This window comes from Dama dama, chromosome 32 (genome assembly GCF_033118175.1).
Source record: "Dama dama isolate Ldn47 chromosome 32, ASM3311817v1, whole genome shotgun sequence".
Taxonomy (NCBI): Eukaryota; Metazoa; Chordata; class Mammalia; order Artiodactyla; family Cervidae; genus Dama; species Dama dama.
In genome coordinates, this window is record NC_083712.1 from 44,351,930 (window position 1) to 44,379,138 (window position 27,209).

Consider the following 27,209-nt stretch of genomic DNA (forward strand, 5'->3'; position numbering starts at 1 on the left):
CTGACCTTTTCCAGTCCTGTGGCCACTGCTGAGTTTTCCAAATTTGCTGGCATATTGAGTGATGCACTTTAACAGCATCATCTTTCAGGATTTGAAATAGCTCAACTGGAATTCCATCATATCCACTAGCTTTGTTCATAGTGATGCTTTCTAAGGCCCACTTGACTTCACATTCCAGGATGTCTGGCTCTAGGTCAGTGATTACACCATTGTGATTATCTGGGTTGTGAAGATCTTTTTTGTACAGTTCTTCTGTGTATTCTTGCCACCTCTTCTTAATATTTTCTGCTTCTGTTAGGTCTATACCATTTCGGTCTTTTATCGAACCCATCTTTGCCTGAAATGTTCCCTTGATATCTCTAATTTCTAGGACCCCTATAATTCGAATGTTGGTGGATTTAATATTGTCCCAGAGGTCTCTGAGACTACCCTCAATTCTTTTCATTCTTTTTTCTTTATTCTCCTCTTAGCAGTTATTTCCCCCATTCTGTCTTCCACCTCACTTATCCTTTCTGCCTCATTCTGCTATTGATTCCTTCTAGAATATTATTATTATTATTATTTTTTTTTTGAGAAGGAAATGGCAACCCACTCCAGTATTCTTGCCTGGAGTATCCCAGGGACGGGGTAGCCTGGTGGGCTGCCGTCTATGGGGTCACACAAAGTCGGACATGACTGAAGTGACTTAGCAGTAGCAGCAGCAGAATATTTTTAATTTCAGTACTTGTGTTGTCACTGTTTTTTTCTTTATTTCTTTTAGGTCCTTGTTAAATGTGTTAAATGATTCTTGCATTTTTTTCCATTCTATTTTTGAGATTTTGCAACATCGTTACTGTAATGACTCTGAAATCTTTTTCAGGTAGTTTGCCTATTTCCTTTTCATTTATTTTGTCTTGTGGGTTTTTACCTTATTCCTTCATTTGCACAATATTTCTGTCTTTTCATTTTGTCTAACTTACTGTGTTTGAGGTCTCCTTTCCCCAGGCTATAGGGTCATAGTGTCTCTTGCTTTTGATCTGTGCTCTTGGTTGGTAACATTGGTCCAGTGGCTTGTGTGGCCTTTGTGTTGGGAGGGACTTGTGCCTGCATTCTGGTGGAAGGAAGCGAGTTTTTCCCCCTCTGATGGGCAGGACTGTGTGAGGTGGTATGTGTTGCGGTGTCTGTGGGAAGCCTGTCTGCTGATGATGCGCTTGTGTTGTCTTGCTTGTTCGCATGAGGCATCCTGTGTGGGTGCTGCTGCAAGTTGGATTCAGGGTCTTGGGCACAGCTGGAGGCCTCTGTGGGCGTTCTCATTGATTAATACTCCCTGAGGTCAGGAGTTCTCTGGCAGTCTGGTGTCCTGGACTCAGCGTTCCCACCCCAAAAGCTCACGTCTGACTTCTGGTTGGGGAACCAAGACCCCACAAGCTGTTTGTTATGTCGATAAAGGGGAGTAAAAGAAACAAAACGCAGAAAGCCACATAACTAATAAAGTAAAAAATAAACAGAAAACTCAAGAGACAAAAAATAAAGCCCAGGCAAATGGTAAAAGCAAAAATCAGGCAAATAGGAACAAAAAGAAAGGAATATACACCCACATAAACCTCGAACAGACCAAAGTAAATAAGGTACAGGAGAGTGGCCCAGCCGGCATAGGAAACCAAAAATGATACCAGCCAGTTAAAAACAAAACTGATGACAACACAAAACAGAAAACAAGACCAAAATATAATGCCAACTGAGGAGGAAAGCGAAGAGAACAAAACAACCAAATATGATGGAAGAAAGAAGAAATAGGAAAGCAAAGTTAAACAGAACTTCATAAAAAGATCTATATTTATTATAATGAATAGCCACAAGAATAGAACAAAAAAAGAAAAAAATACACAAAACTGCAGGAAGCCAAAGTAGAAATATATAAAGGAAATAAAAAAGTGTGATTAAGAAAATAATTTAAAATAAAGTTCTCAAAAGCCAAAATACAGATAATAATCATAATGAAAGCAGCAACCACAGCAACAGAGCAAAAAAAGAGGAAAAGAAAATCGAGAACCAACTACAGAATGAATCAAAATATAAGAATAATAATAAATGTTTTTCTTGGGTCTCAGCTATCAGCGTCCTTTCCCCCACTTTGAGCCACAGCCCACTTCTGCTTCCCTAGGAAACCCTCCAGCACTGAGGTGTCTGGTCTCAGGACTTGCTGTAGGGATGGCTCAGACCCTAAGTTGGTGCTACTCCTGCGTGTCCTCACCTCCAATGTCCACGGCTGCCAGAGCTAGGGCGTTTTCTTTTGTGAGAACACTCACTGTCCTGTTATATATTCCATAAACACAGAGTCCACCCAGCTGATGGTGTGGATTTAATCTGCAGCTTGTACAGCTGGGGAGAAGGATTCTGATCCTTTTCCTCAATCACTCTGCCTGTGGACCTCAGCTGTGGTTTTATCCCCACCTCGGCATGAGGATCATCCCTAGGAGTTTGGCCCTGAGGCTGCCCTGGAGGGCTTGGGTCTGCCCCGGTGAGGACTGGGCCTGGAGGTGGTGCAGCTGCTCGGATCATGGGGCCCCCGGCTGAAGCAGATATACAGGGAAGCGCACACAGGCACTGCACGCACGGTGCTGTAAGGATTCTTTTCTCATCTCCGGCAGCTCGGCCCCAGTGAGGACCCAGCGTGGAGGTGCATGGCCGCTTGGATCATGCAGACGCCCGTGGTGCCTGGTGCACACAGTTGCAGGAGACATGCTGTAAATATTCTTTTCTTGCCTCTGTCGGCTCTGCCCCGTGAGGAGCGAGTGTGGCGGTGGCACTCTTGCTTGGATCGCAGGGCCCCGGCAGCGCCAGGTGTATAGGGAAGGCAGTGATCATAGGTGTAGAAGAAATGGCCCTATCAGAATTCTCTTCTGTCCTCTGGCAGCTGACACCCAAAGGGCCTTCCTGGCTGGTCCTTCTCTATTGCTTGACATAGGAGGTACTCAGGGCGCCCCTGACTGGGGTCCTTCTCTGTTGCTCCGCCCCGCCCCTGCCTGGGGTCCCTCTCTGTTGCTCCGCCCCTGACTGGGGTCCCTCTCTGTTGCTCCGCCCCTGCCTGGGGTCCCTCTCTGTTGCTCCGCCCCTGACTGGGGTCCCTCTGTGTTGCTCCGCCCCTGACTGGGGTCCCTCTGTGTTGCTCCGCCCCTGCCTGGGGTCCCTCTGTGTTGCTCCGCCCCTGCCTGGGGTCCCTCTGTGTTGCTCCGCCCCTGCCTGGGGTCCCTCTCTGTTGCTCCGCCCCTGACTGGGGTCCCTCTGTGTTGCTCCGCCCCTGCCTGGGGTCCCTCTCTGTTGCTCCGCCCCTGCCTGGGGTCCCTCTCTGTTGCTCCGCCCCTGCCTGGGGTCCCTCTCTGTTGCTCCGCCCCTGCCTGGGGTCCCTCTCTGTTGCTCCGCCCCTGCCTGGGGTCCCTCTCTGTTGCTCCGCCCCTGCCTGGGGTCCCTCTCTGTTGCTCCACCCCTGACTGGGGTCCCTCTGTGTTGCTCCGCCCCGCCCCTGCCTGGGGTCCCTCTCTGTTGCTCCGCCCCTGCCTGGGGTCCCTCTCTGTTGCTCCGCCCCTGCCTGGGGTCCCTCTCTGTTGCTCCGCCCCTGACTGGGGTCCCTCTGTGTTGCTCCGCCCCTGCCTGGGGTCCCTCTCTGTTGCTCCGCCCCTGACTGGGGTCCCTCTGTGTTGCTCCGCCCCTGACTGGGGTCCCTCTGTGTTGCTCCGCCCCTGCCTGGGGTCCCTCTGTGTTGCTCCGCCCCTGCCTGGGGTCCCTCTCTGTTGCTCCGCCCCTGACTGGGGTCCCTCTGTGTTGCTCCGCCCCTGCCTGGGGTCCCTCTCTGTTGCTCCGCCCCTGCCTGGGGTCCCTCTGTGTTGCTCTGCCCCTGCCTGGGGTCCCTCTCTGTTGCTCCGCCCCTGCCTGGGGTCCCTCTCTGTTGCTCCGCCCCTGCCTGGGGTCCCTCTCTGTTGCTCCGCCCCTGACTGGGGTCCCTCTCTGTTGCTCCGCCCCTGCCTGGGGTCCTTCTCTATTGCTCCGCTGGTCAGGTGCTCAAAGGGCTGCCCTCTCTGGGGTCTTTGTTGGTCAGCTGCCTGCGCCTGCATGTGGAGAGAGCGGCCACAGTGATGGCTCCACCCGCTGCCTGTGACTCAGCGGCAGCGCCCTGCCTCCTTGGCTGCCCAGCGTTCCTTCAAAGGCATTCCGTGAAGGTTTCCTCCCTCCTGGCCCCTGGGGCCGTCGTCCGCCCTCAGTTAACAGCAGTCCTGGCCCTGGGACTGCTCTCCGCTCCCATGCTCCAGCTCCCAGCCGCCGCGCGTTCAGGTGCACTTGAGTCCTTGTCCGGGGTATGTAGGCCCGCAGCACGGATTGTCCGTGTGGTTCTCGCTCCCTTCAGCCTGTCGTTGATGAGCTGCTTTTACTCTGATGGCCTCAAATGCTTCCCTTCTGTCTCAGCCAACCGCCTGGGGTCTCACCCTTGCTTCACCTCCCGCACTTCCTGGTGCAGGTCAGGTCCTGCTCACTCTCCTTTTTTCTCTTCCTTCCTGCATCCTAGTGAGTTCTGAGTGGAACTATATGTTCCTTTCTGGTGGTCAGGGACTCCTGTTAGTACTCAGCTGGTCCTCTATGAGAGCCTCTGAACCTGCAGATACATTCCTGATGCCTCTGTGAAGACAGATGTACTCCACTTTGACCTACTCCTCTGCCATCTTGTCTCTCTTCTACTTAAAAAAGACTTGCAAATGGACAACAGGCACATCAAAAGATGCTCAGCATTGGTGATCACTAGGTAAATGCCAATTAAAAGTCCAGTGAGGTATCACCTCCACAGTGATCAGAATGGCCATTATCAAAAAGTCTACAAATAATAAATGCTGGAGAGTATGTGGAGAAAAGGGAACTGTCCTACATTGTTGGTAGGAATGTAAATTGATACAGCCACTATGGAGAACAATATGGAGGTTCCTTAAAAAACTAAAAATAGACCTACCACATGATCCTGCAATCCCACTCAGAGGCAAATATCCAGAGAAAACCACAATTCAGAAAGATACAGGCGTCTCATTGTTAATTGCAGCACTACTTACAATAGTCAAGACTCAGAAACAATCTAAGAGTCAATTGACAGAGAGGTAGATAAAGAAGATGTGGTACGTACATACAATGGAATATTACTCAGCCATAAACTGAATGAAATAATGCTATTTGCACCAATATGGATGGACCTAGAGATTACCATACTAAGAAGTAAGCCAAAGACATATATAATATCCCTTATATGTAGAATCTAAAAATATAAAAGTAATGCAAATGAGCTTAAAATATAAAACAGAAATAGACTGACAGACATACGAAACAAACCTTTGTTTACCAAAGAGGAAAAAGCAGAGAGGCATAAATCAGGAGTTTGGGGTTAATATATATGTACTACTATATATAAAATAAACAACAAGGACCTACTGTATAGCACAGGGAATTATACTCAATATTTTATAATAACCTATGAGAGAAAAAAGTCTGAAAAAGAATATAGATATATATGTATGTATTACTGAATCTCTTTGTTACCTGAAACTAATCAGTATAAGTCAATTATACTTCAATAAAAAAGTAATTAAATTTTTTTTGATAGAGTTTTTTTTTTTTTTTAAAAGATTAGTTGCTATCTCTGCTCTTCCTGAGAAATAAATGCCATAGATAATGGAAGACAAGAAGACTTCCTTTCCTTTCTCAGTGGATGTTTATGCTTCTGCATTTTAAGTGTCTCTCACTCATGCTATTGCCCTGAGAACCCTTCTTGACTACCTTCATTCTGACTCCCCTGAGTCTGCTAACTTCGGGCCTCGATGACTGCATCCTCAGTCTACATGGTCACAGCACTCCCTCTGGCCTTTTATTCCCCTTGTGACTGGAGTCATTTCCTCGTACTCCTTGGGATTCTTCTGACTTGCCTCTGACTAGCTTATGTATGCAGCTGAGGTAGGTGACTGTTCATTGTTGTTTTCTAAATGCAGGAGGTGTACCTTAGCCTTCTTAATTTTTTTATCCTAGTTTTATTATCACAATTATATAAACATTTAAAGACATTTAAAAAACTTAAAGTAAGTATGAAATGAGATAGTGTATCTGGTACCCTCTGCTGATATCAGTCCCCTTGGAACTTTTCGGGTTCAGTTATACTGAACTATTAGGTTGGTGCAAAAGTAATTGCGTTTTTTTTTTTTTTTTTAAATATTGGTAAACTTTGCCGTTTGATATTAGAATATGTTCTTAAATGTGGTTATGTTATACATCATTTTAATGTGCATTTCTCACTTTCTGTTTTTTTGCTAATGACTTATTACTTGCTGTTTATTTTATACTTATTTTAGACTATAGAAATGATGCTAGACAAAAAGCAAATTTGAGCAATATGTTTATTCGAGTTCAAAATGGGTCATAAAGCAACAGAGACAAGTTGCAACATCAACAATGCATTTGGCCCAGCAACTGCTAATGAACATGCAGTGTAGGGGTGGTTCAAGAAGTTTTGCAAAAGAGAAGAGAGCCTTGAAGATGAGGAATGTTGTGGCTGGCCCATGGAAGTTGACAACAACCAACTGGGAGCATTATCGAATCTGAGCCTCTTACAGCTACACAAGAAGTTGCCGAAGAACTCAGTGTCAGCCATTCTATGGTCATTAGCATTTGAAGCAAATTGGGAAGGTGAAAAAGTTTGATAAGTGGGTGCCTCATGAGCTGACCGAAAATTTTAAAAAAATCATTTTGAAGTGTTGTCTTCTCTTACAGTACACAACAACAAACCATTTCTCAATCAGATTATTACGTGTAACTAAAAAGTGGGTTTTATATGACAGCCAGTGATGACGAGCTTAGTGGTTGGACCGAGAAGAAACTCCAGAGCACTTCCCAAAGTCAAACTTGCACCAGAAAAGGGTCATGGTCACTTTGGTGGTCTGCTACCCGTCTGATCCACTACAGCTTTCTGAATCCTGGGGAAACCATTACATCTGAGAAGTAGGCTCAGCAAATTGATGAGATGGACTGAAAACTGCAACATCTGCAGCTAGTATTAGTCAACAGAATGGGCCCAATTCTAGTCGACGACAAGTCCTGACCACATGTTTCAGAATCAATGCTTCAGAAGTTGAATGAACTGTGCTACAAAGTTCCATCTCACCCGCCATTTTGCCTGACATATTGCCGACCGACTACCACTTCTTCAGGCATCTTGAAAACTGTCTGCAGGGAAAATGCTTCCACAACCATTAGGAGGCAGAAAACGCTTTCCCAGAGTTCATCAGATCGTGAAGCTTTTTTTTTTTTTTTTTTTTTTTGCTTTATTTCTTGTTGGCAAAAGTGTGTTGATTGTGGTGATTCCTGTTTTGATTAATAATGATGTGTTTGAGCTTAGTTATAGTGATTTAAAATTCATAGTCCAAAACCACAGTTACTTTTGTACCAACCTAATGAAACTCCAGTACTTTGGCGACCTGATGTGAAGAGCTGATTCACTGGAAGAGACCCTGGTGCTGGGAAAGATTGAAGGCAGAAGGAAAAGAGGGCGACAGAGGATGAGATGTTTGGATGGCATCACTGATTCAATGGACATGAACTTGGGCAAACTCCAAGAAATGGTGAGGCACAGGGAGGCATGGCCTGCCACAGTCCATGGGGGTCGCAAAAGTCAGTCACGATTTGGCAACTGAACACGACAGAAAGTTAGTGCCCCATGTTGTTCCTGTAGGAGCACAGAAGACATCAAAAGGCATGGACACAGTTGCTCAGTTCTGCGTTCTTTTAAAAGATGGCTGTTGACTAATCTCAGCCCACTCTTGTGGATACAAAGTGAAGTTTAAGATAGTGGTAGGTGAGAGAGGTAGAACTTTGAAAATGCAGAGCTGTAATAAGGAAATAACTAGGTTTGCTCTGAGAATGCAGCCAGGGAGTTGGAGTAAGATTCTTAGAATAGCTGTTATTTCCCTTGGGCACTTGTAGGATCATGAGTTTGCAGAATTTGTGAACTCCAGGACTTTGGGGGTAGGGGTGACGGGAGTGACGATGGGAAGGACAGGGGGAAGGGGTGTGAGCCCAGCTGATGTCTCCGTGTGGCCCAAACACAAAGGCAGTGGAGGTGACCAGTGTAAACGGGCATTCGGGGTCGGCTCGGGAAGGACCTTACCGACCTGCCACAGGATGTGGGCTTTCATCTTGTGCAGGATATTTGTCAAGGGGGGATTTTATTTTATGGCACGCGTGGTGGCAGTGTGCAGGCTGGGGAAGAAGAGTCACAGTGCAGAGAAAAGAGGGTTTTCCTTTTGTATTTGGGGGACATTAGGGAGGAATCAGCAGATCACAGTCAACGGAGAGACGATAAAACAATAGAAAAATAGTAGGAATAAAAATTAAATCACAAAAGCCAGTCAAACAGACCTGGAAGGAATATGATTTAGAACAGGCATTCATGAGATAGGGTTATCAGGTAAAATCAGGATGCCCAGTTAAATTTGAATTTCAAGTGAATAATGAAGTTTTTTGTATTTTTTTAGTGTCCATATGTCCCATAAAATTATCAAGACATACTTTCAATAAAAACTGTTTTTTGTTTACTTGAAATTCTGATTTAACTGGGTGTGCTATTAATTTTATTTGGCAAGTGCTTTAATCCTAGTATGCTAAACAGGTTGTGAAAAGGCTTGGTGGTCAGACTCAGTGATCTGGTCCTTCTCTTGATGATATTGACGATAGGGTATAACCATATTTGTTTCGAGGTGTGCATTTATATATATCCCAGGGAGATATAGACCTTTGGGGAGTCTTTTCTATATTTAAGTGACTGGTAAGGATTTTACCTTAGGAGATTTAAAGTTACTTGATCGAGAAGAAAAAGGGAGCTATAAAGAAGGGAAAATTCAGACTCCTGAAAGCATCTAACACTCAGCAGACTAGACGGACAATGTCTTGTGTATTCCAGGAAACAAACGGGGGTGTCACCCCCGCCGAGAGGGGTCATCAGTTGCTTCGTGTGAATAAGGCTGAGCTGCCACTGTTGTTTATGCCGTTGATGTACAGTGGCCCCTGTGTTCTGGCTTCTGTTTTTATTAGGACTGTAAAAGCATTACAACCCCCCAACAGTAAACACTTCCAAGGGTGTGAGGTCATAGTAATATGACCTCATAGGGAGCCAGCCAGGTCCTTGGAAGCCCTGTGAACCAGCAGACAGTGGCGCTGGTGGGGGTGGGGGGGGGGGGGGTGGCGAGTCCTGGGGAGGGGCTGCTGAGAGGAAGGATGGCCTGGGTGCCCCGTCGGCTCCAGGATGGCCTCTTGGTGTCGGTCATACTGCTGGTGAGTCCCTGCTGCCATCACACTTCCAGGCTTTCTGAGTCCGAAAGCACAGCCTCTCTGCTTGTAATGGGGTGGAATGAAGCCATCTAGGATTGCAAATGCTTATCTTCATTGTATTCCTTACTTACCTCTTCTCTGAAGTTTTTTCAAGAAGAGTCAGAAAAGTCTGATTGGTACAGATTTTTAAATTACCTCCTCCTGGGGAATGTAAGGAAAATGAGGTGAAATAGACTGGCCAGGACAGGCAGAGAGGCAGTAAACACGAGAAATGGGAAACATAAGGGATAGGAATCAATACTGCATTTTAGAATTTCTTGTATTTTTAAGTACCTCTAATGAATGTATTTGTTACGATAAGCCTCTTGTATTTGAACAGCATCATTGCAGTACCGTGTATATAGTATAATTACGCTGTTTTCATGGAGTGACTAAATGCATGCCATGAGTTTGCCCTGAGAAGTAAGCAATAATAAGTAGCAGTTTATTTGAGAAGAAAAATCCTTTCTTTGACATTGTTTTTTTCCTACAGAATCACTAACATGCAGAGTAAGAGAATGTATGGGGGCACCACTCCACGGGTTTTCTTTTCCTAATTATAAAGACTACTTGACTGTAAATAAGAGTTCTTAGAATAAATATTTTATACTTTCACCATTTACTTGGGAAAACACAAAGGGTGAGGTGACCTTTAAAAGAAATAATTTTCTATGAATTTGCTTACAGGTTTGCTGTATATAATAATTAAAGAATTCAATTGTCTGATAGGATAAATTTCACAAAACCATTTGGTAATGTGAACTTTATAAAGGAAGGTTTACAATGAAAACAGTATTTAAATGTATTTACGTGAAGATTTTATTGCAATAAGGCAATTTATTTTAATTGGTGGGTCTTTCTATTGGAAAGTTGTTTAAGGTGGCTGATTGTTTAGGGAGGGTTACCAAATGTCTTGGTTTGCCTGGGTGGATTCCCGTTTGTTTCTGTTGTCTTGGCATGGACTATGGTTTAACATTTGACTTCGACTTTAGAAAAATGAAGCATTATTATCAATGGTTACAGTAAAAGAAGTCAGCCCAGGTTTGCACATCTCCACTTTGAACCTCCAGCTTCTCCACAGTCACGTCTGGAGTGTGTGAGCTGATGTGTTGAACAGAAATTTTGCATGGTTTGTGCAGTGCTTGCTGATAAGTAGGCTTGGCGAGAGGCTGCGAGGGACGGTGACCCTTCACGCCCGGCAGTGGCTGGGGGCGCCGGGACCCTGCAGCCCCAGGCGCTCCTTGGTCACCAGCTGGCTGTGCAGACAGAAGCTGCCGCTCAGATGGCAGGTCAGAGCGACATGGGACGTCGTGACTTAGGTAGATAGGCGCCGAGGTCGAGCTTGAGCAGTTCTGCTTGAAGATGTCTTCCCTTTGCTATAAGGATTTTTTGTAAGTTTACAACTAGTTTTTTTTTTTTTTTTTTGGTAATTTTTTCCCCCCATTGTAACCACATATTTAATGATTTTACCATCTGTGTTTCCTTCTCAGACTGTCCTGGTTTGGACAGTCAATGATTCTCTGCTTATAATTCAGGACAAGTTAAAGAGCTGTGGAATAGGGCAAGGGAATGCAGACTAGGATTCCTGGCGTTTACATTATTGAAAGGTTGTGAGAAAACAACAAAATCAAAAAAAGCATGTGTGACAGCGAGCTTATGTGGCCTGCAAGCCTGAAATAGTTACTCTCTGGTTCATCACAGCAAAAAAAAAAAAAACCTTTGCTTTAGAGTCCACAGTGAGTGTGCTGGAAGGCTCCCCAAGCACAGCTGTTTACCTGGGGCATAGCTCTGCGTTGTCAGAAGTCGAAATGAAGGCCTGGGAGTCACAGCGTTCACGGTGCTGGTGCTAGAGGCGTGTGCTGCGGCACCCAGCTAGAGCCCAGCTTCTCACATGGTGGTTCTGTGGCTTCCTGGGACCCTTTCAGTGGGTTTGTGAGGCCAAAATTATTTTGTAATAACAGTGCAGCCCTGTTTTCCTCTGTCACCCTGTTGATGGCAAAGCTGATACACGCTAACTGTACAAAAGCAGTGATGGAAGCCCCAGTGCCAACCAAGGCAGCGGCTCCACGCTGGTCCAGCGCGCTTTACTCTTCTCTGCTGTGAGTTCAAAAGAGGAATGAAGGCCGGTTTCACCTCATGATGTCCTTGATCAAGCAGTGCCAATTAATTACTTTTCAGCCCTTGGCTACCTGCCATTTCATTTCACGTGTAGTGAAATGCAAACTCTACTTGAAGCACTCTAGAAAAAGCACTCATGTAGTTTGAGTTGTGAGCTTTACGCTGGTCACTTTTTTCATGGAAATGCCATTTTCTTTCAAAGTCTAACTGATAAACTGGCTTTGGCAAACATTTTCTTGAAAACTAATGGAGTGAGCCTATTTAAGGAAAACAACTGTTTTTGTTGTTGTTGTTGTTGCCAGTGATAAAATTTAAGTTTCAATCAAAAATTAGAATTTTGGAAAACTTGTATCTACCAGCAAGTTTAGCAGCTTCCCAGTACTTAGCAACTTTTCTGAGGATGTTAGTGGTAATGTTAGTAAGTTTCTTTTTTAAATAATGAAATGTGTCAGCAAATATTCTTCAATTGACCAATTTATGTTGTAGAATCATGCCTGGGTAAGATGCTTTCAAAGTGTGGGACATTTTTAATGTAAGAGTACAAAAAACTCATTGATAGAAGTTTAGATTCTATCAGTATATTACAACTAACTTTTAAGAAAGTACCACTTGTTTTATTTTGGCATCATATCAAAAAGCAATATCCACAATTAAGGATATTAAAGTGCTCCCTAGTTTTCTATTTCTGTGGAGGCCAGATTTTCTTGATATTTTCAGCCACAATGATGTATTGTTGATGATCTAATGTAGAAGTGACTGTGAAGTCCAGCTGTCTTCTAGTTGCACCAGACATTAAAGAAATTTATAAAAGACATAAACCGCTCTTGCTTGTCTCTTTACAATTTATGCTATTGTTTTAGAAAATATGGTTATTTTTAATTAAATATGTTATCTATATTTGTGAAATGGATTTTTTATTATTAAGTGAATATTTGAATTTTTCCATTTTAATTACTCATGCAGTGAATATCAGTAGACATAACCCACATACACAAAGGTCTTTGAAGTCTTCTATACTTCTAAGAATATCAAAGTTTGAGACCAAAAGGTTTGATAACTGGTCATCTAGGGTTTAAGCAATCACTTCTCTAGTATCTCAAAATAGAATAACTGAGAATAGTTTTATTAATAATTAAGCATAAGATATATCATTTAAAATAGTTTTTCATTTGTTCTACAGTATCATGATGATTTCCTTAGCTATTTTCCTTTTTGCCACACAAAAACAATCTTTTCTATTCTTTTGTTTCCTTCTTTATCAATTCTTACAGCAATGCTGGGGTGAAAACATCTCTGCTAGAGGCTCATTCTGAAATGGGGAGCACTGAAATTCTGGAAAAGGAGGCCTCAGGAAGTCTCAGTAACGGTACCAGCAGCAACATAGAAGCAGCCAAAAGGCTGGCCAAGCGCCTTTATCAACTCGACAGGTTCAAAAGGTCGGACGTGGCAAAGCACCTAGGCAAGAAGTACGTCCCGCCCCAGGGCTGGTGTCAGAGTGCATCCTTACACGCGCGCGCGTGTGTGTGTGTGTGTGTGTGTGTGTGTGTGTTCTGGTGGCTTCAGTTTTAATAACCAAGTCTATTTTACTTTCTTACAGCAATGAATTTAGCAAACTAGTTGCGGAAGAATATTTGAAGTTTTTTGATTTTACAGGAATGACACTGGATCAATCTCTCAGGTATGATTAAATATTACCTGTTCTTTGCTTCTAAATAGTTAATTCTGAGAATAGAAAATGATGTGCTGAAGGTAAAGTCTGATTTTTACTTTTTTAGACCCACAGTTACTTTGTGACCTTAGCTCAGAGTGTATCATGGAGAGTAAACATTGTGGAAAGTGGGGAAAATGTATTGTCTTTGTGAAATTACATATGAACCCATATTCTGCATGAAGTATATGACAGAGTAAAGAATAGCTGGCAAAGTAAGGCTTGGAGAAATGGAATCTGTGGGAACTTGGTTTTTGAATGATCAAATTTTTTAAAAAGGCACAGTTTATAGACGGCAGAATTAAAGACTTTTTTTCTCTAATTATTTGTTTACAATAGCCTAATAGCTTTTTCAAAGAGTACTTTGAAATTACCTAATGAACAGGATAAAAATCAATATCAGGATAATCAGCAGAAAGTATCTGTAAAACCATTTTAGTCAGTATTACTTGTTGCTGATCTGTTCAAATGGGTTTGGAAACACACTGACCCTCACGTCTCACACTGTACTGTCAACTTCTAAGCGCAGCTGAAGGTAAAACCCAGCCAGCATTTAATCTTATAAACTCAGAGCCTGGAGGAGCTCTGAGATCATCTTGTGTAACACTCTAGTTTTACAGATCAGGAAACTGAAGCCTGCGAGGTAAAGTGAAGATGTTCAGTTAGAATGCACAGCAGTGAGTTAGTCTCCAGCTCTTTGCATGAATCAGGGGTACTTAGAGGTTTTCTGATGAAAACAGGGAAAGGTGGGGGAAAGATCTATATTTTTGCTTTGCTTTCTCATGTGGTTTATAAAAAAAAAAATTAGAAATTAAAGTTAGGTCAATATAATTTAGATTAACTGCAAGTAAGGAAGTCAGCAACATTTTCATCGTCAAATATGGTTTATGATATGTTTCTCTCAGAAGCAGGTTTTCTTAGGACATTTTAAATAATTTTTTCTTCCTCGTCTCACGTTTAGGGCAATGCGTTACTTTGTGGAGTGAGAGTCCTGGGTGCATCTCTAATAGATAGTACTCTCCGTGACTCTGATCGATTGGCATTCCTAATTCAAAAGACAAATTAGGGTTTTATTTTCCAGTCTCTCTCTCACGTAGCAAGTTAAAGATAGACTGTGGTAATAATAGGCAAAATAAAATGAACAGAAATCTACCGTGCACAAGACTGTATAATTGTAATTTTAATAGTGGGTCATTACCGTCAAGTAACAAAATGACAAAGAAACACTGTGATCTTTGTCAAGTTTTAAGACATAGATCATGTGGTTATGCATCCAGACCTCAGTGTTCCTTAGTTTTTTCTGACTCATCTTTAAAAATGGCTTCTTGACATCATATGTGGAAATCACCCACCTTCCCAAGCCTGTTTTTTGATGTATTGGCCACCATGCTGTTGCTCTGTCATCTTTTTTATAGACATTTCCTATAATAATAGTGTCAATATAGATTTATGTTGAATAACCATCTAGTGATTTTTAAAGAATAACTAAAATATCTTACCTTGTATTATTAGTTTCTTATGTTTATATGAATTAAGTTTAACAGTCAAACAGTATAGTCACATTTTCTAAAAATTCACCTTTTCCCTTTTAACTCTTTTTTAGGTATTTCTTTAAAGCATTTTCTCTTGTGGGAGAAACCCAAGAACGAGAGAGAGTTTTAGTACACTTCTCCAATAGATATTTTTACTGTAACCCAGATACCATTGCTTCACAAGGTAATCTGATGGAAATGCTTAAATTTCTTCTTTATAACAAGGGCTATTTTTCTCAATATAAAGGTTACATTTTATTGTGGGAAATATAGAAAATTATGTAGAAGAAAATGAAAATCATCGAGTTATGTCTAATTGCCTAGAAATAACTGTTAGCAGTTTGATTTACTTCCTTTTAGTCTATTTGTACAATACTTTATGTCAAGTTGGAATCATTACAGAATTCTGTTTCCTACTGCCCTTCCCTTGCCTGGTGAGCATCCCTCATGTCATCAGATGCTCTTTGAAAACCGGTATTTAGTGACTGCTTGATGTCGTTGCTCCTGCAGTTTCACTTTATTTTCCATATCCATAGCATGACAGTATACTTTCTTTAAATCGCTTATGGTTTGTCACTGAGATTTTAATGTCCATGCACCCTGTAATAAATGAAAAGCTAGCTTTCCACTTTCTTCTTCCCATACACCTGATTTTCTAAGCTTCCTGATGAAGTGCATGTGTAGTTTTATGGTTAGTTCCAGAAACATTTGCAAATCTCACTGGAGTGTATGGTTGTATCTCCAATGCTTTCTTTGGGCATTCATTTTTCCAACACTGACCACTGACTCAGGTTTATGATTTTAATGACCTATATTTGTGTTTACTATTTTAAAAAGCAACTTTAAGCTATTTAATTTTTTATATACTCTAAGAAGAGAGATCATTTCTCCATTTCAATTCTTATAATAAGGCCAAGCTTTCAGGGTTTAAAATAAAAAAATATTCACTTCCAATTGGAGTATCTTTCATAAACCTAAGAATTCTAGACTAGGTCACTGAGACTAGATGCACTAGGAATTATAATTGTCTCTTAACTTCTGTATGGCCAGTTAACATTGTGTCGGTGTTCTTTATATTGACGAAAGCGGTTGTTCCTCCTGCCTCTGCCCTGCAGGCTGTAGCTAAATTAATTGTCTGATTGTTAAAGTCATGTTCTCATCTGTAAAATGGGAACTGTCTTTCTTTATTCTTTTGACTCTGCTAAGACCATTTATTCACTGTGTCACTGTTGGTCTTGACAAGATAATGAAAGGTATAGAGGTGAATTGTTTTTGTTAGAACGTTCTTCAAATCTGAGAAGACCCTGACATTCCTAAGTGAAGCAGGGACTGTGGATTCGTGTATTCAGTTGGCTGTTGATGAAGATATTTGAGAGTTCGCTGCAGAGTTTTATAAATACTTTGAAGAACCTGTTTTTATATGTATTTAGAATACTGGAATAAGTGAACTTTTAGGCATTCAGCAGCATCTGCTTAGAGATATTCTACTTAGAGAAATCACCTACTGAGCTCAAAGGCATATTTTGGAAAATGAGGCATCTTTAATTCATGAATTCAGCAGTTGGACAAACCTTTTTGTACATTTAGTATAAATTAATCAGATTTTTCTCCCATCTGCAACTGCTGCACTGTACTTGGATTGAGAATTGCAGGGAGAGAATAGAGCTTTTTCTTTCCCTTTGTAAAATAAGAAGAGAAAGTGATGTTTCCATGTAAGTGTGAAATGATCTTGCTGGTTTGGGTAACGCATTTCCTTTAGGTTAGTTAATTTTTAAATCTTCAGTGATTATTTTGGTATTTCACTTTTGTCTGATCAGTTGTATCCTGGGCCAGTCAACCTAAATGTTGCCTTAAAGGAGTGGCAAGTGGAAGGATAACTATTCCTGTCTATATATTTTTAGCCAGAGAACTAATACCCAAAGAGTAAACAGTGGAAGATGCACATATTGGTTTTCTTTAACTTTTGCTTCTTTCCTAATTCACTTTCATTCTAGAAAATAAAATTTTAAAAATAACAGCATTAAATAATTTATTTTCTTTTCCATATCTTATAGAAAATTGAGAAACCATAAGTAAAAAGAGTAAAATTATAATTTTATTATCCAGAAATAATAATATCTTTTAATATTATGTTATAGATCATTCTAGATGTATTATATTTAAATAGAATCATACTGGATATAATTATTGTGAAATATCTTTCCATTTCAACGTGTGTACTTGGACAACATTTTTAATGACTTCAACATAACAGAATTGTGTTTTAGGTGGGTCATATTCACTCACTCCCATTGTCAGCAAGCTTCCTTTAGCTTGCTTGTATTTTGGGTAGCTTGTATTTCGGGTAGCTCTTTTATTTCATTAGTATTAATATGAAGTCTCCGAAGTGGATTTGCTGTGTCAAAGGACACTGTTTCAAAGCTTGAGACATTTACTGTCAAATTGTCCTTCAGAGTTAGGACCAATTGACTTCATCACCAGTAGAGTTCAAGTCTGTGCACTGAGATTCTTTTAATAACGTTTTCTTATCTATTTTCTGTTTCCCCAAATGAATATGATTAATTGTGCCTAGCCACAGGATTGTGTTTTCATAGGTTCTTAATTAAGCATAGGTATGCTGTTTTAATAATATTGAGTGGTCCAACAGGAACTAGTGAATTAATGCTTTCTGTCCTTGTCTCTTCCATTAGATGGAGTCCATTGCCTCACCTGTGCAATGATGCTTCTTAACACAGATCTCCACGGCCATGTAAGTGTAGGGGTGTGGAGCTGTCTTACAGAGAGAGCTCTAGAACTTCCTGGGCTTATCTTTGCTTTTGTGTTCATACATGTTTACCCTCTGCCTTCTTTTATCCCATTCTCTACATGGCAGGTAGGTAAACATAAACCTTTGGAAAAAGAAATAGCTTTCTTACATGCTAGCACTGAGCATAATTTTAAGGAAGTACCGTATTGTCTACTTGTCTGGAGTTGTTCTAGCTATAATGCGCGTGGTCTGTTATCTTCTTTGTCCACTAGATGGCAGAGACTGAGCTTTTACTTTTGGTTTTGGTTTTGTTTTTTGGTTAGCTATGAGGGTTGATACAGGATAGCAGAAAAAGGATGTTAAGTTTGATCTGAAAGTGTTGACTATGTTTTCACTAAATATAGTAGCAAGTGTTAAGAGATAAGTTTTTTAAACACCCCTCAGCTTACCTGGTCTTTTGCTTGTTGAAATATCAATATAATCTACATAAAGTATAGCATGAACTTCTTAAATTTATAATTATAACTAAACTTTCACCTTTCACAGAGGTGGAATTTTAGCTCTTACTTAAACTGTTCATATTAGAGACAATAAGAAATGTTTTAGATAAACACAGATCAACATGTACATAGCACAAAAATTATTTCCTAGTCCCACATCCATTTATTTTGAAGAGAAAATCACATTGCTTATAAGTAGTCTATATCATCCCTTGACTTTCCATATGGTTTTGACCCTACAATTAAGAAATCACATTAAAAGAACTAAAACTTAGATAATGGCCCTCGTTTGTTTTTCTGTTCCAAAAGGTCACACCTTATTTTAAACAAGAAAAAGGATAACTCCTTTTCTTGTTCTCCCCTTTAAGAAAGGCAAACGGAGCTGTATGGGGTCATTGAGATGGACTGAGGGGAAAAGCCTCAGTTTAACAGGGTGGTAAAATGTCTTGTGGAGAGAAGTACTGGGATTCCCACGGTGTGAGCCTTGGAGTGAGTGTCAGAGTCCGACATTAATTCAACTTGATGTGGGGCTGGCCAGTCAGCGTACCGTCCTAACCTGTTTTCCTGTCACTGGTGAAGCAGGTTTCCACTGCTGTCCCCTGTTGGTCCTGTGATAACAGCTGCAACTCTGTCCCCTTCTTCGCCTCTTACTCAGTTTCCTAATCTGGCTATCAGCTGAAGGAGACACTTTTGATTTTGCTTGTCCACACGTAACATTGACCCAAGCCAGTGGGTCCCAGCATGGGGGACCTTCTTCACGTCGGCTATCTTACGGTCCTAGCCACATACCATAGTTGTGTATTGACTCAGTTCTGACTGAGAAAATGTGTAAGAATGAAGAAAAGAATCTAGTAACAGTTGGATCCTTCTGTAAAGGTTGAACACGTCATAGAACTCCTGTAGAAGTAGCTAGATTTGCAGGCATCTGTTTCTATTAAGGAGGCCTCCCTGGTGGTTCAGTGGTGAAGAATCCGCCTGCCAGTGCAGATGTGGGTTCAGTCCCTGGGTTGGGACGACCCCCTGGAGAAAGAAATGGCAACTTGTTTCAGTAGTCTTGCCTGGAGAATCCCACGGACAGAGGAGCCTGGCAGGCTGTACAGTTCATGGGGTCACAAGAGTCGGACACGACTTAGCGATTAAACTACCACCACCATTTCTGTTAAAAACTGGATTGCTTTTTAAAAAGCTAATATCATTTTAATAGTACTTTCAAATAAACATGTGTCTTGTTAATCACAATAATTTGAAACATAGCATTAAATAAAGGTGTGAGGTTTGTTATTTATTCAGATAACTCCACACGCTTGATATACAAACAAGACGCCCTGGAGTGTTCTGTGCATGGGTCAGAACCCTAGGTCTTGGATTCGCTCGTCTTCAGTGTTTGAGGAATTGAACTAAGTGACTGAGTGATATACTACACTTCTTTTTGGCAACTGGACTATAAGAGAGAGTTTATATAAGTGAATGGTTAGTATTATCTTGATTTATGCCAATCATACATAATTAACAACTGATTATAGTGGCAAAATTACATATGAGGGAGAAAATTATAAATACAAATTTCTCTGTATCTTCAAAATCATGTTTTCAGTGATTATTAGTTCTCAGCTTTGTTTTTAAAAGTGTGTGCTACATACTGGAGATTGTTGTCTAAGTTTTGTATATTAGACTTTTTTATTCTTGTGTACAATGCATGCTCTTACAAGACTGTTGAATATATAGCAGCTGTCATAAAAACTAACCATGTGAAAATGTGTTTCTCTTCTTTTCCTCCTCTGGATTCTTTTTAAAAATAAATTTTCCTTCTAGGTGGTAAGTTTTTAATCCATAATTTTGGATGTAGCTTCTCTTGCATCATGATTGCCTGAATTATGGTACAGTGTCTGATTTACTAGCATGGCTCCTATGAAAGTGAATCATTCACAAAGAACATAAAGTGAATTATTTCTAATCTCTTCCCCTTTCACCCTCTCCTTATGCTGTACTGCCTAGGCCTCACCTCTCATCACTTAGTCCAGAGCCAGAGTAATCCTCCTGGGAAATGAATTAATGAGCCACTTCCCTTTTCTCCCTGCCATGGTATCCTAATAGCAGTGTAACAGCATGACCTTTCTAAGCAGTGCTGAGAGAGCTTGCCCTCACGCTCTCGGTGGGGAAGGTGTAACCGGGGAGGTTCTCTTCTTAGGGCTGGTCTTTGAGCATCTTCCTATGCTATGGAATGGTGTGTTGAAAATGCATTGGCATGGGCCTTGGTTCTTGCTGCTAATCTTACTAATAAAATGGTAGAAGGTATACTAACATAGGAAGTCTAACACAGTGTCGTATGTTGGAATGCCTTTCTAGCTCCCCCTTTTCTAGTTCATTCTATCATTAAACAAACACTTTAGTGCTTATGCTCCACTCCAAGTTCACTGCCATCTGGGTAAGGATCAGAAGCCAGATGGAGTGGTGTTGGTCGGCTCACCACCCTCAGCCGGTTCCCTACGGAGGTGGTGAGAGGTGACTGAGGTGCTGCGGCAGAGAGGCAGTGGGGGGACGGTCTCTTAATGACATACGTTTCACTAAGTGGGCCGCAAAAAAGCAGTCTGCAATATATACAGTATTTTGGGGGGATATTCACTCAGATGTTATAGTCATATCATTGGAACTAAAGAATGGTGATTCCCTTCTGTACCTACTTTAAAAAATATGAATGATTTTTACCATTATTATAGCAATAATACGAATTTACTTATCTGCAAGTGGTTTACTAACCTTCATTAAATAAGTATTTTATAATTGTGGTCACATTTGCTAAGTAATCTCTTTTATTTTTAAAATGCCCCTTCTTCTATGAAGTCCGTATGTAAGTTAGACTTGTACATACAGATCAATTTCTATCAAAACAGTAAACAGATTTATTTTTCTCTTGCTCTATTGGAACTAAGTTGTATTAGGTGTTGTTACTATCAACAAGCAGAGAGTTGAAACTATTTTTTAAAGCCTTGCATTTTATTGGAAATAGTATGAATAAAATGATTTATCATGTTAGAATAAATTCATACCTTTTCCTTTTCTGGGCTAATCTGCAGGTGTGCTGTATTAACTTCAAATATCTCTCTTGTGCTCCAGTCATATTCAAAATGCAGCCTTGAATCCAAGACTGAAGACAGGCAGCAGGGCCGGGAAAGTGGTCAGGAGCTTCTCAGAACTGGACCCTGAAAGGGAGGAAGTTTTAGAAATGGAGCTGAGTTGCAGTCGAGAGTGGGGTAGGTGGAAGCATAGGAGTTGGCCGGTTTCACAGCTAAAAGTTGGAAGCCACCCACAAGGCAGTACTGCCCAGGTCAGGCCACGGTCAGAGGCAGTAGCCAGGGCTTTGTTGTAAATCAGGATTTTGTGACAAAATCTGCCCTTTAACACGGAGGCTCGGGGTTTTGAGCGACAGTTTTATCCGAAGCTGTCCGTGCTTTCCGGCAGAGCCAGGCCGCCCCCGCCCCGCGCCGCCACGCACGGGGGTGGGAGGGGCGCGTGTCCTTCCGGAGCGGTGGCTGCCTGTCGGGCTGGCGCCTGCGGGTGCTCGGCCGGCTGCTCAGCGTGCTCAGCTGTGTTGCACGAGGCGGGGCCTTACTGGTTTTGGGGGGTTGGGTCACAGGTTGGATAAGGGGTAAAACCACAGCAAGGACACTGTGCTGGCAGAGGAAAGGAAGAAGTCAAGGAACACAGTACAGCGTTTGTAACAGGATGATGCTAAAAAGATAGATCTTAGGAACTCATTATTTTTCAATTTGTAAACTGCACGGATAATTGTGATAATTCAAGGATGGACTCTCTAGGACACTGAAATTTTGAAGTCTGGGTTAAATATTTGGTTATTATCAGAAGTGGAAAATGGCTATTGGAAGACTTGCGATTGAAGAATTTCAATGCTTTTCCTTTTCACACCGTGCCGTCTCGTCTCTCCACCCTCAGGAGCAGCGCGGATCTCCGTGAGGTTGCTAGGTAGTCCTTTAACACCTCAGGAAGCCTCTGTGGGCGCCTGCGGTTGTCGTCCTGGTAACTGACGTCTGCCCCCTCCTGCGGCGCTGTGGTCTCTGGGGACCCCTCTTGGTGTCCCTGCCGCCCCGTGTCACCTGTCCCTCTTCCAGGAGAGCCAGCCCTGGCTGCAGTTTCTTTTTCTGTCCGACCCCTGCCCTCTGTGGACTTCCAGCCATGGGTGATACTTATTTCTGCTAAGCCTCCTCCCCTCGGAGTGCTCTCGTACACGCCCTCGGTGCCGCGTCCTTCCTTTGACTGTTGGACTTTGCAGCCACAGTGACTTCTCCAGGCTCCCATCACTGTCAGAGTGGCAACTGCCTAGAATTTTAGTGGGAATCCTTGCTTAAGCGCCTCAGAATCAATCATGCGGGGGTGGGTCTTCCTGGCTCTCATCACTCCTCAAGATGACAGCCTCCCTTTCCATTTTCCTTCCCTGCATTCCTTCCTCCCTGTCCCTACCCTCTTCTCTTTCTTTTTGGTAGTTCTGCTTTTCTTAGAATCGGGTCATACTTATAAAATACAGCAGCTATAGCTTTCCAGTTGAGTCAGTGCGGCTCATTTAGGGACCTCAGATCCTCTCACTGATACATTATTCAGCCATTTCACCCTCCTCTTTCTTACCATGATGAGTTTTTCACATTTTCACAGATCATTAGTACAAAGTGATAAAGGAAAATAGACAAAACTCTTATTAAGGCAGGGTTGGCTCTTTCCTCCCGCAGATAGTTTGGGGAAGAGGGGGAATGAGGATGAGGAAGGGGACAGGAACCTCTGACCCTCTTCTTTACTTTAATGCCTGTCTTTCTAGACAGTCATGTTACAAGCAGAGATCAGTCTTTGTAATTTAATAATGAGAACAGTCTTTTTCTTTATCTTCACAAATTTTAGAGGAACGACTTTTTATGAAGCAGTAACAGACCCTGCTACTAAATAATTCTCAAGCTTTTTGTTCTCAGGATCCCTTTATACTCTTATATTTTGAGGGCCACCAAAAAACTTTTACTTATATCTGTTAATATTTACCATATTAAAAACTAAAGTGGGTGATTTAGAAAATTTATTAAATCACTTAAAAATAGCATTAATAAACTAATTAAATGAATAATATACTTCTACCAGACCACCTGACCTGCCTCCTGAGAAATCTGTATGCAGGTCAAGAAGCAATAGTTAGAAACGGACATGGAACAACAGACTGGTTCCAAATCAGGAAAGGAGTGTGTCAAGGCTATATATTCTCACCCTGCTTATTTAACTTATATGCAGAGTACATCATAAGAAATGCTGGACTGGATGAATCACAATCTGGAATCAGGATCGCTGGGAGAAATATCAATAACCTCAGTTATGCAGATGACACCACCCTTGTGACAGAAAGCGAAGAAGAACTAAAGAGCCTCTAGATGAAAGTGAAAGAGGAGAGTGAAAAAGATGGCTTAAAGTTCAACATTCAGAAAACTAAGATCATGGCATCTGGTCCCATCACTTCATGGCAAATAGTTGGGGAAACAGTGGAAACAGTGACAGACTATTTTTTGGAGCTCCAAAATCACTGCAGATGGTGACTGCAGCCATGAAATTAAAAGACCCTTGCTCCTTGGAAGAAAAGCTATGACCAACCTAGACAGCATATTAAAAAGCAGAGACATCACTTTGCCAACAAAGGTGCATCTAGTCAAGGCTATGGTTTTTCCAGTGGTCATGTATGGATGTGAGAGTTGGACTATAAAGAAAACTGAGCTCCGAAGAATTGATGCTTTTGAACTGTGGTGTTGGAGAAGATTCTTAAGAGTCCCTTGGATAGCAAGGAGATCCAGTCAGTCAATTCTAAAGGAAATCAATCCTGAATATTCATTGGAAGGACTGATGCTGAAGCTCCAATACTTTGGCCCTCTGATGTGAAGAAGTGACTCATTGGAAAAGACCCTGATGCTGCTAAAGATGGAAGGCAAGAGGAGAAGGGGACGACAGAGGATGAGATGGTTGGATGGCATCACCGACTCAATGGACATGAATCTGAGTAAACTCCGGGAGTTGGTGATGGACAGAGAAGCCTTGCGAGCTGCAGTCCATGGGGTCTCAAAGAGTCAGACATGACTGAGTGACTGAACTGAACTGATGAGTAATAATTAAATAAAATTTAGTGAAAAAATTCGCATTTAAAATTGTTTGCAAATCTCTTTCATGTTTGGTTTAAGAGTAGACTGCTAGATTCTCTGCTTCCATGTTTTGTCTGTCACGTTATATCACAAGTCAGGTAGCTTCTAGAATACTCCACAGTAACTTACGAGAGAGAGACTGAAAAATGTTTTTATTGTTATTATGAAAATAGGTTTGACTTCATGGATACCCTGAAGAGAATCCCTGAACCGTACTTTGAGAGTCACTGTGTTACAATATTATTTTCAGTTGCCATATATATTCTTTTCTTCATGCTATTTCTGGCTCCTTTTTCAGTGGCAATGTATTATAGAAGTGCTGGGGAAAATCCCAGTAATATTTCAGATATCTCTAAAGGTTGAACTTTTAGCACACTAGCTTTGTGTTTGGGGTTTATGAAAGAGTTCTTTGAATATCACAGTTATAGCTTCTTGGTTGGTAAATTTACAGAGCATCCTGTTTTGCCAGCTAATCATGTGTATTAAAATCTGGACACCTGAGGGCAGCAGAACACAATTAAGCTTGCTTGATGGAGACACATACAAAACCAAAGCCAAGTAGGAGCTTTCAGCAGAGCTCCAGAACTGAATAGTTACCAAGTCAGTAGTATGCGCTTTCAGCACTTACTGTAACATGTTGGAGGAGGTGGAGTTGCCATGTGGGAGGGTATGCCTGCTGTGTCTTAATATCTCAAGATTTATGAAGCCAGATTTTGCCAATGGATCAAGAGAGCCTTTGGTTTCTCCGAAAGCATGTTTTCCACAAAGCTTCCGGACTTGACACTATTAAAAATGAAAAATCTGAGGGTTGTTTTGCTCATTCTTCAGCCTTTCGGCCAGAGTGCCGACTGTGGGCTGCTTCCTGGTGAGTGCGGAGTTGAGAGGCCACCGAATCAGCAGCTCGCCCTCAGGCCTGAGCTCCGTTCGCGGAGTGTCAGGGAAGCGGGCTCAAAGCAAAGCCGTGCTCACACTCAGGCTCAGTTTTGGACTGTGGCTTGTGTGGTGTCTAAGACGTTGCTAAGAAAGAAACTGTCCGTCTTGCCTTTCCTCCTTCACTCTCTGTTACCTCTGAAGTCCGGAGCTGATTATCTGCTGGGTGGGGAAAAAAATGCCACCACTTTAGCAGAGGGTAAACCCGAAGTTGAACCAGAGTGTATCGGATGCCTGACCCGTTTGCTCCCCCATGACGTGTCCGCAGGACCGGGGCCGCCTCCTTGCATTTTCCTGTAGACTTGTGCTCGAGCTCCGGCGCTTCAGTCGGTGTGCAACTCTTGGCAACGCCGTGCACCTTAGTGCACCAGGCTCCTCTGCTGTGAGATTCCCCAAGCGAGACTGCTGGAGTGACTTGCCATGCCCTCCTCCCGGGAGTCTTCCCAACCCAGGGATTGAACCTGTGTCTCCTGCATGGCAAGCAGATTCTTTTACCACTGGCCCACTGGGGAAGCCCTTCTTGTCGACTGAGGGCCTGCAAACTATGCCCCACAGTCCAGCGGGTTCTCCTGAGCACGGTCACCCACATTTGCAAACTAAAATGACAGTATTGAGTCGTTGTAACTGGGATCTTACGGTCTGTGAAACCTAAAGTATTTCTTATCTGAACCCTGACAAATTTACAAAACTTGTCTCTCCCAGACTCTTGCCCTGGTCTATGAAACCTTCTACTTCCTTCTTAAACATAGTAGGTAAGACTGAGGAGGATCCTTTTACCTAACATTCTAAATGAGAAACGTGTTTACATCCAAGTTACATTTTTCAGACATGATAAATTCATCAAATACTTTATCTCTAAAAGGAAACAAATGGAGAAAACAGCTCTTTATTTTTGAGAAAATATATTTTTAAATGACTATATAGTCATTTTGGGAGAATAACCTTAAGTTTGTCTGGGAGTGTGAACCCCCAGTCTGGTTTTTTTTTAACTTTTTGACTAATATTTTCTCTCATTAGGATAGTACCTTAATTGGCTAAATTGTCAAGATTTGGGCCTGACTGGTATTTTGGGATTTCAGATAGAATTCTTTTTTGTGGCTTCTCCGTTTTAAGTTTGATTTAAAATGCCTCCTGATTTTAAAGACATGATCTCCAGATTTATATTCTTTGAACATCTCAGATTTGATTGGAAATACTGTATTGATTTCAAAGAATAATTTTTGTGTCTTTTAGTGCATAGGAGGCCTTTTCAAATCTCTATGCTTTATTCATTTAATGGGAAAGAATTCAAAATATCAGAAAGTTCTGTGAAAGTGCTGCTTTGGCATGCAACTGCCAGCATTTGTTTCAGAGCAGGCCTCCTTTTTCCCAAAGTCATGATTCAACTTGAAAACAGAGTAGAACCATGATGCCTATGAACTGTTGAGATACAAAGTCAGTGGTTAGAGTAAGCTTTGACAGTATTTGTTTGAATAATAGTTTTTCAAATTAATTGATACAATTTGGTATAACAAGGTCTCATAAGTACACATAAGGAATGTTTCTTGATGACAAAGACTTCATTTTCCTTTGACTCCCTGATAAAAATAGCATAAAGACTTGGGGAGTGTTTAAACATACATGTCAGCAAGACGCAAGTGGACTGATCTGACCCTTTGCTTTTGCTCCTAGACCTCACCGGGAAGAATTACTAGTGAGTCAGAGGAGGACAGTAAGTTACAGATATAAACAGCCTTGACCATTCAGGAGGTTAGCTTAAAGAAATAGAGGATTGTAAGAGAATATTATCAATAATTGTATGTTAACAAAAGATCACACAGGTGAAGGGGACAGGTTCCTAGAATGATAAATACTGTTGAAACTGAATCAAGGAGAAGTAGAAAATCTGAATAGACCTATAGCAAATAAAGAGATTTAATTAATAATAAATAAAACTTTGCTCAAAGAAAAGCCCAAGACCAGATGGCTTTATTTGTGAATTTGTAGAGGTTTTGATAGAAATCCTTCAGAAAATCTTCAGGAAAAAAATAAAAGGGGAGTGATTACTTTTCAAAGCATTCTATGACGACTGTACTACCCTGATACCAAAAGCAGACAAAACTATCCCAAGAAAACTAATATCCTGTGAATATG

The 27,209-nt window shown here is 41.7% G+C and overlaps 1 protein-coding gene across 10 annotated transcripts in view; it reads left to right on the top strand.

The window, feature by feature from the left end:
- Positions 1–27,209, top strand: part of PSD3 (pleckstrin and Sec7 domain containing 3) — a 404,084-nt gene that overhangs the window by 159,365 nt on the left and 217,510 nt on the right. For 8 of the 10 annotated variants that reach the window (XM_061134564.1, XM_061134566.1, XM_061134568.1 and 5 more), the window contains 4 exons: positions 12,756–12,950; positions 13,082–13,162; positions 14,796–14,908; positions 17,415–17,473. In XM_061134564.1, the coding sequence (XP_060990547.1) occupies positions 12,756–12,950; positions 13,082–13,162; positions 14,796–14,908; positions 17,415–17,473 (448 nt within the window). Of the gene's footprint in view, positions 1–12,755; positions 12,951–13,081; positions 13,163–14,795; positions 14,909–17,414; positions 17,474–23,253; positions 25,793–27,209 lie in introns of those variants that run through there. The other 2 variants (XM_061134569.1, XM_061134574.1) reach the window with 2 other exon arrangements.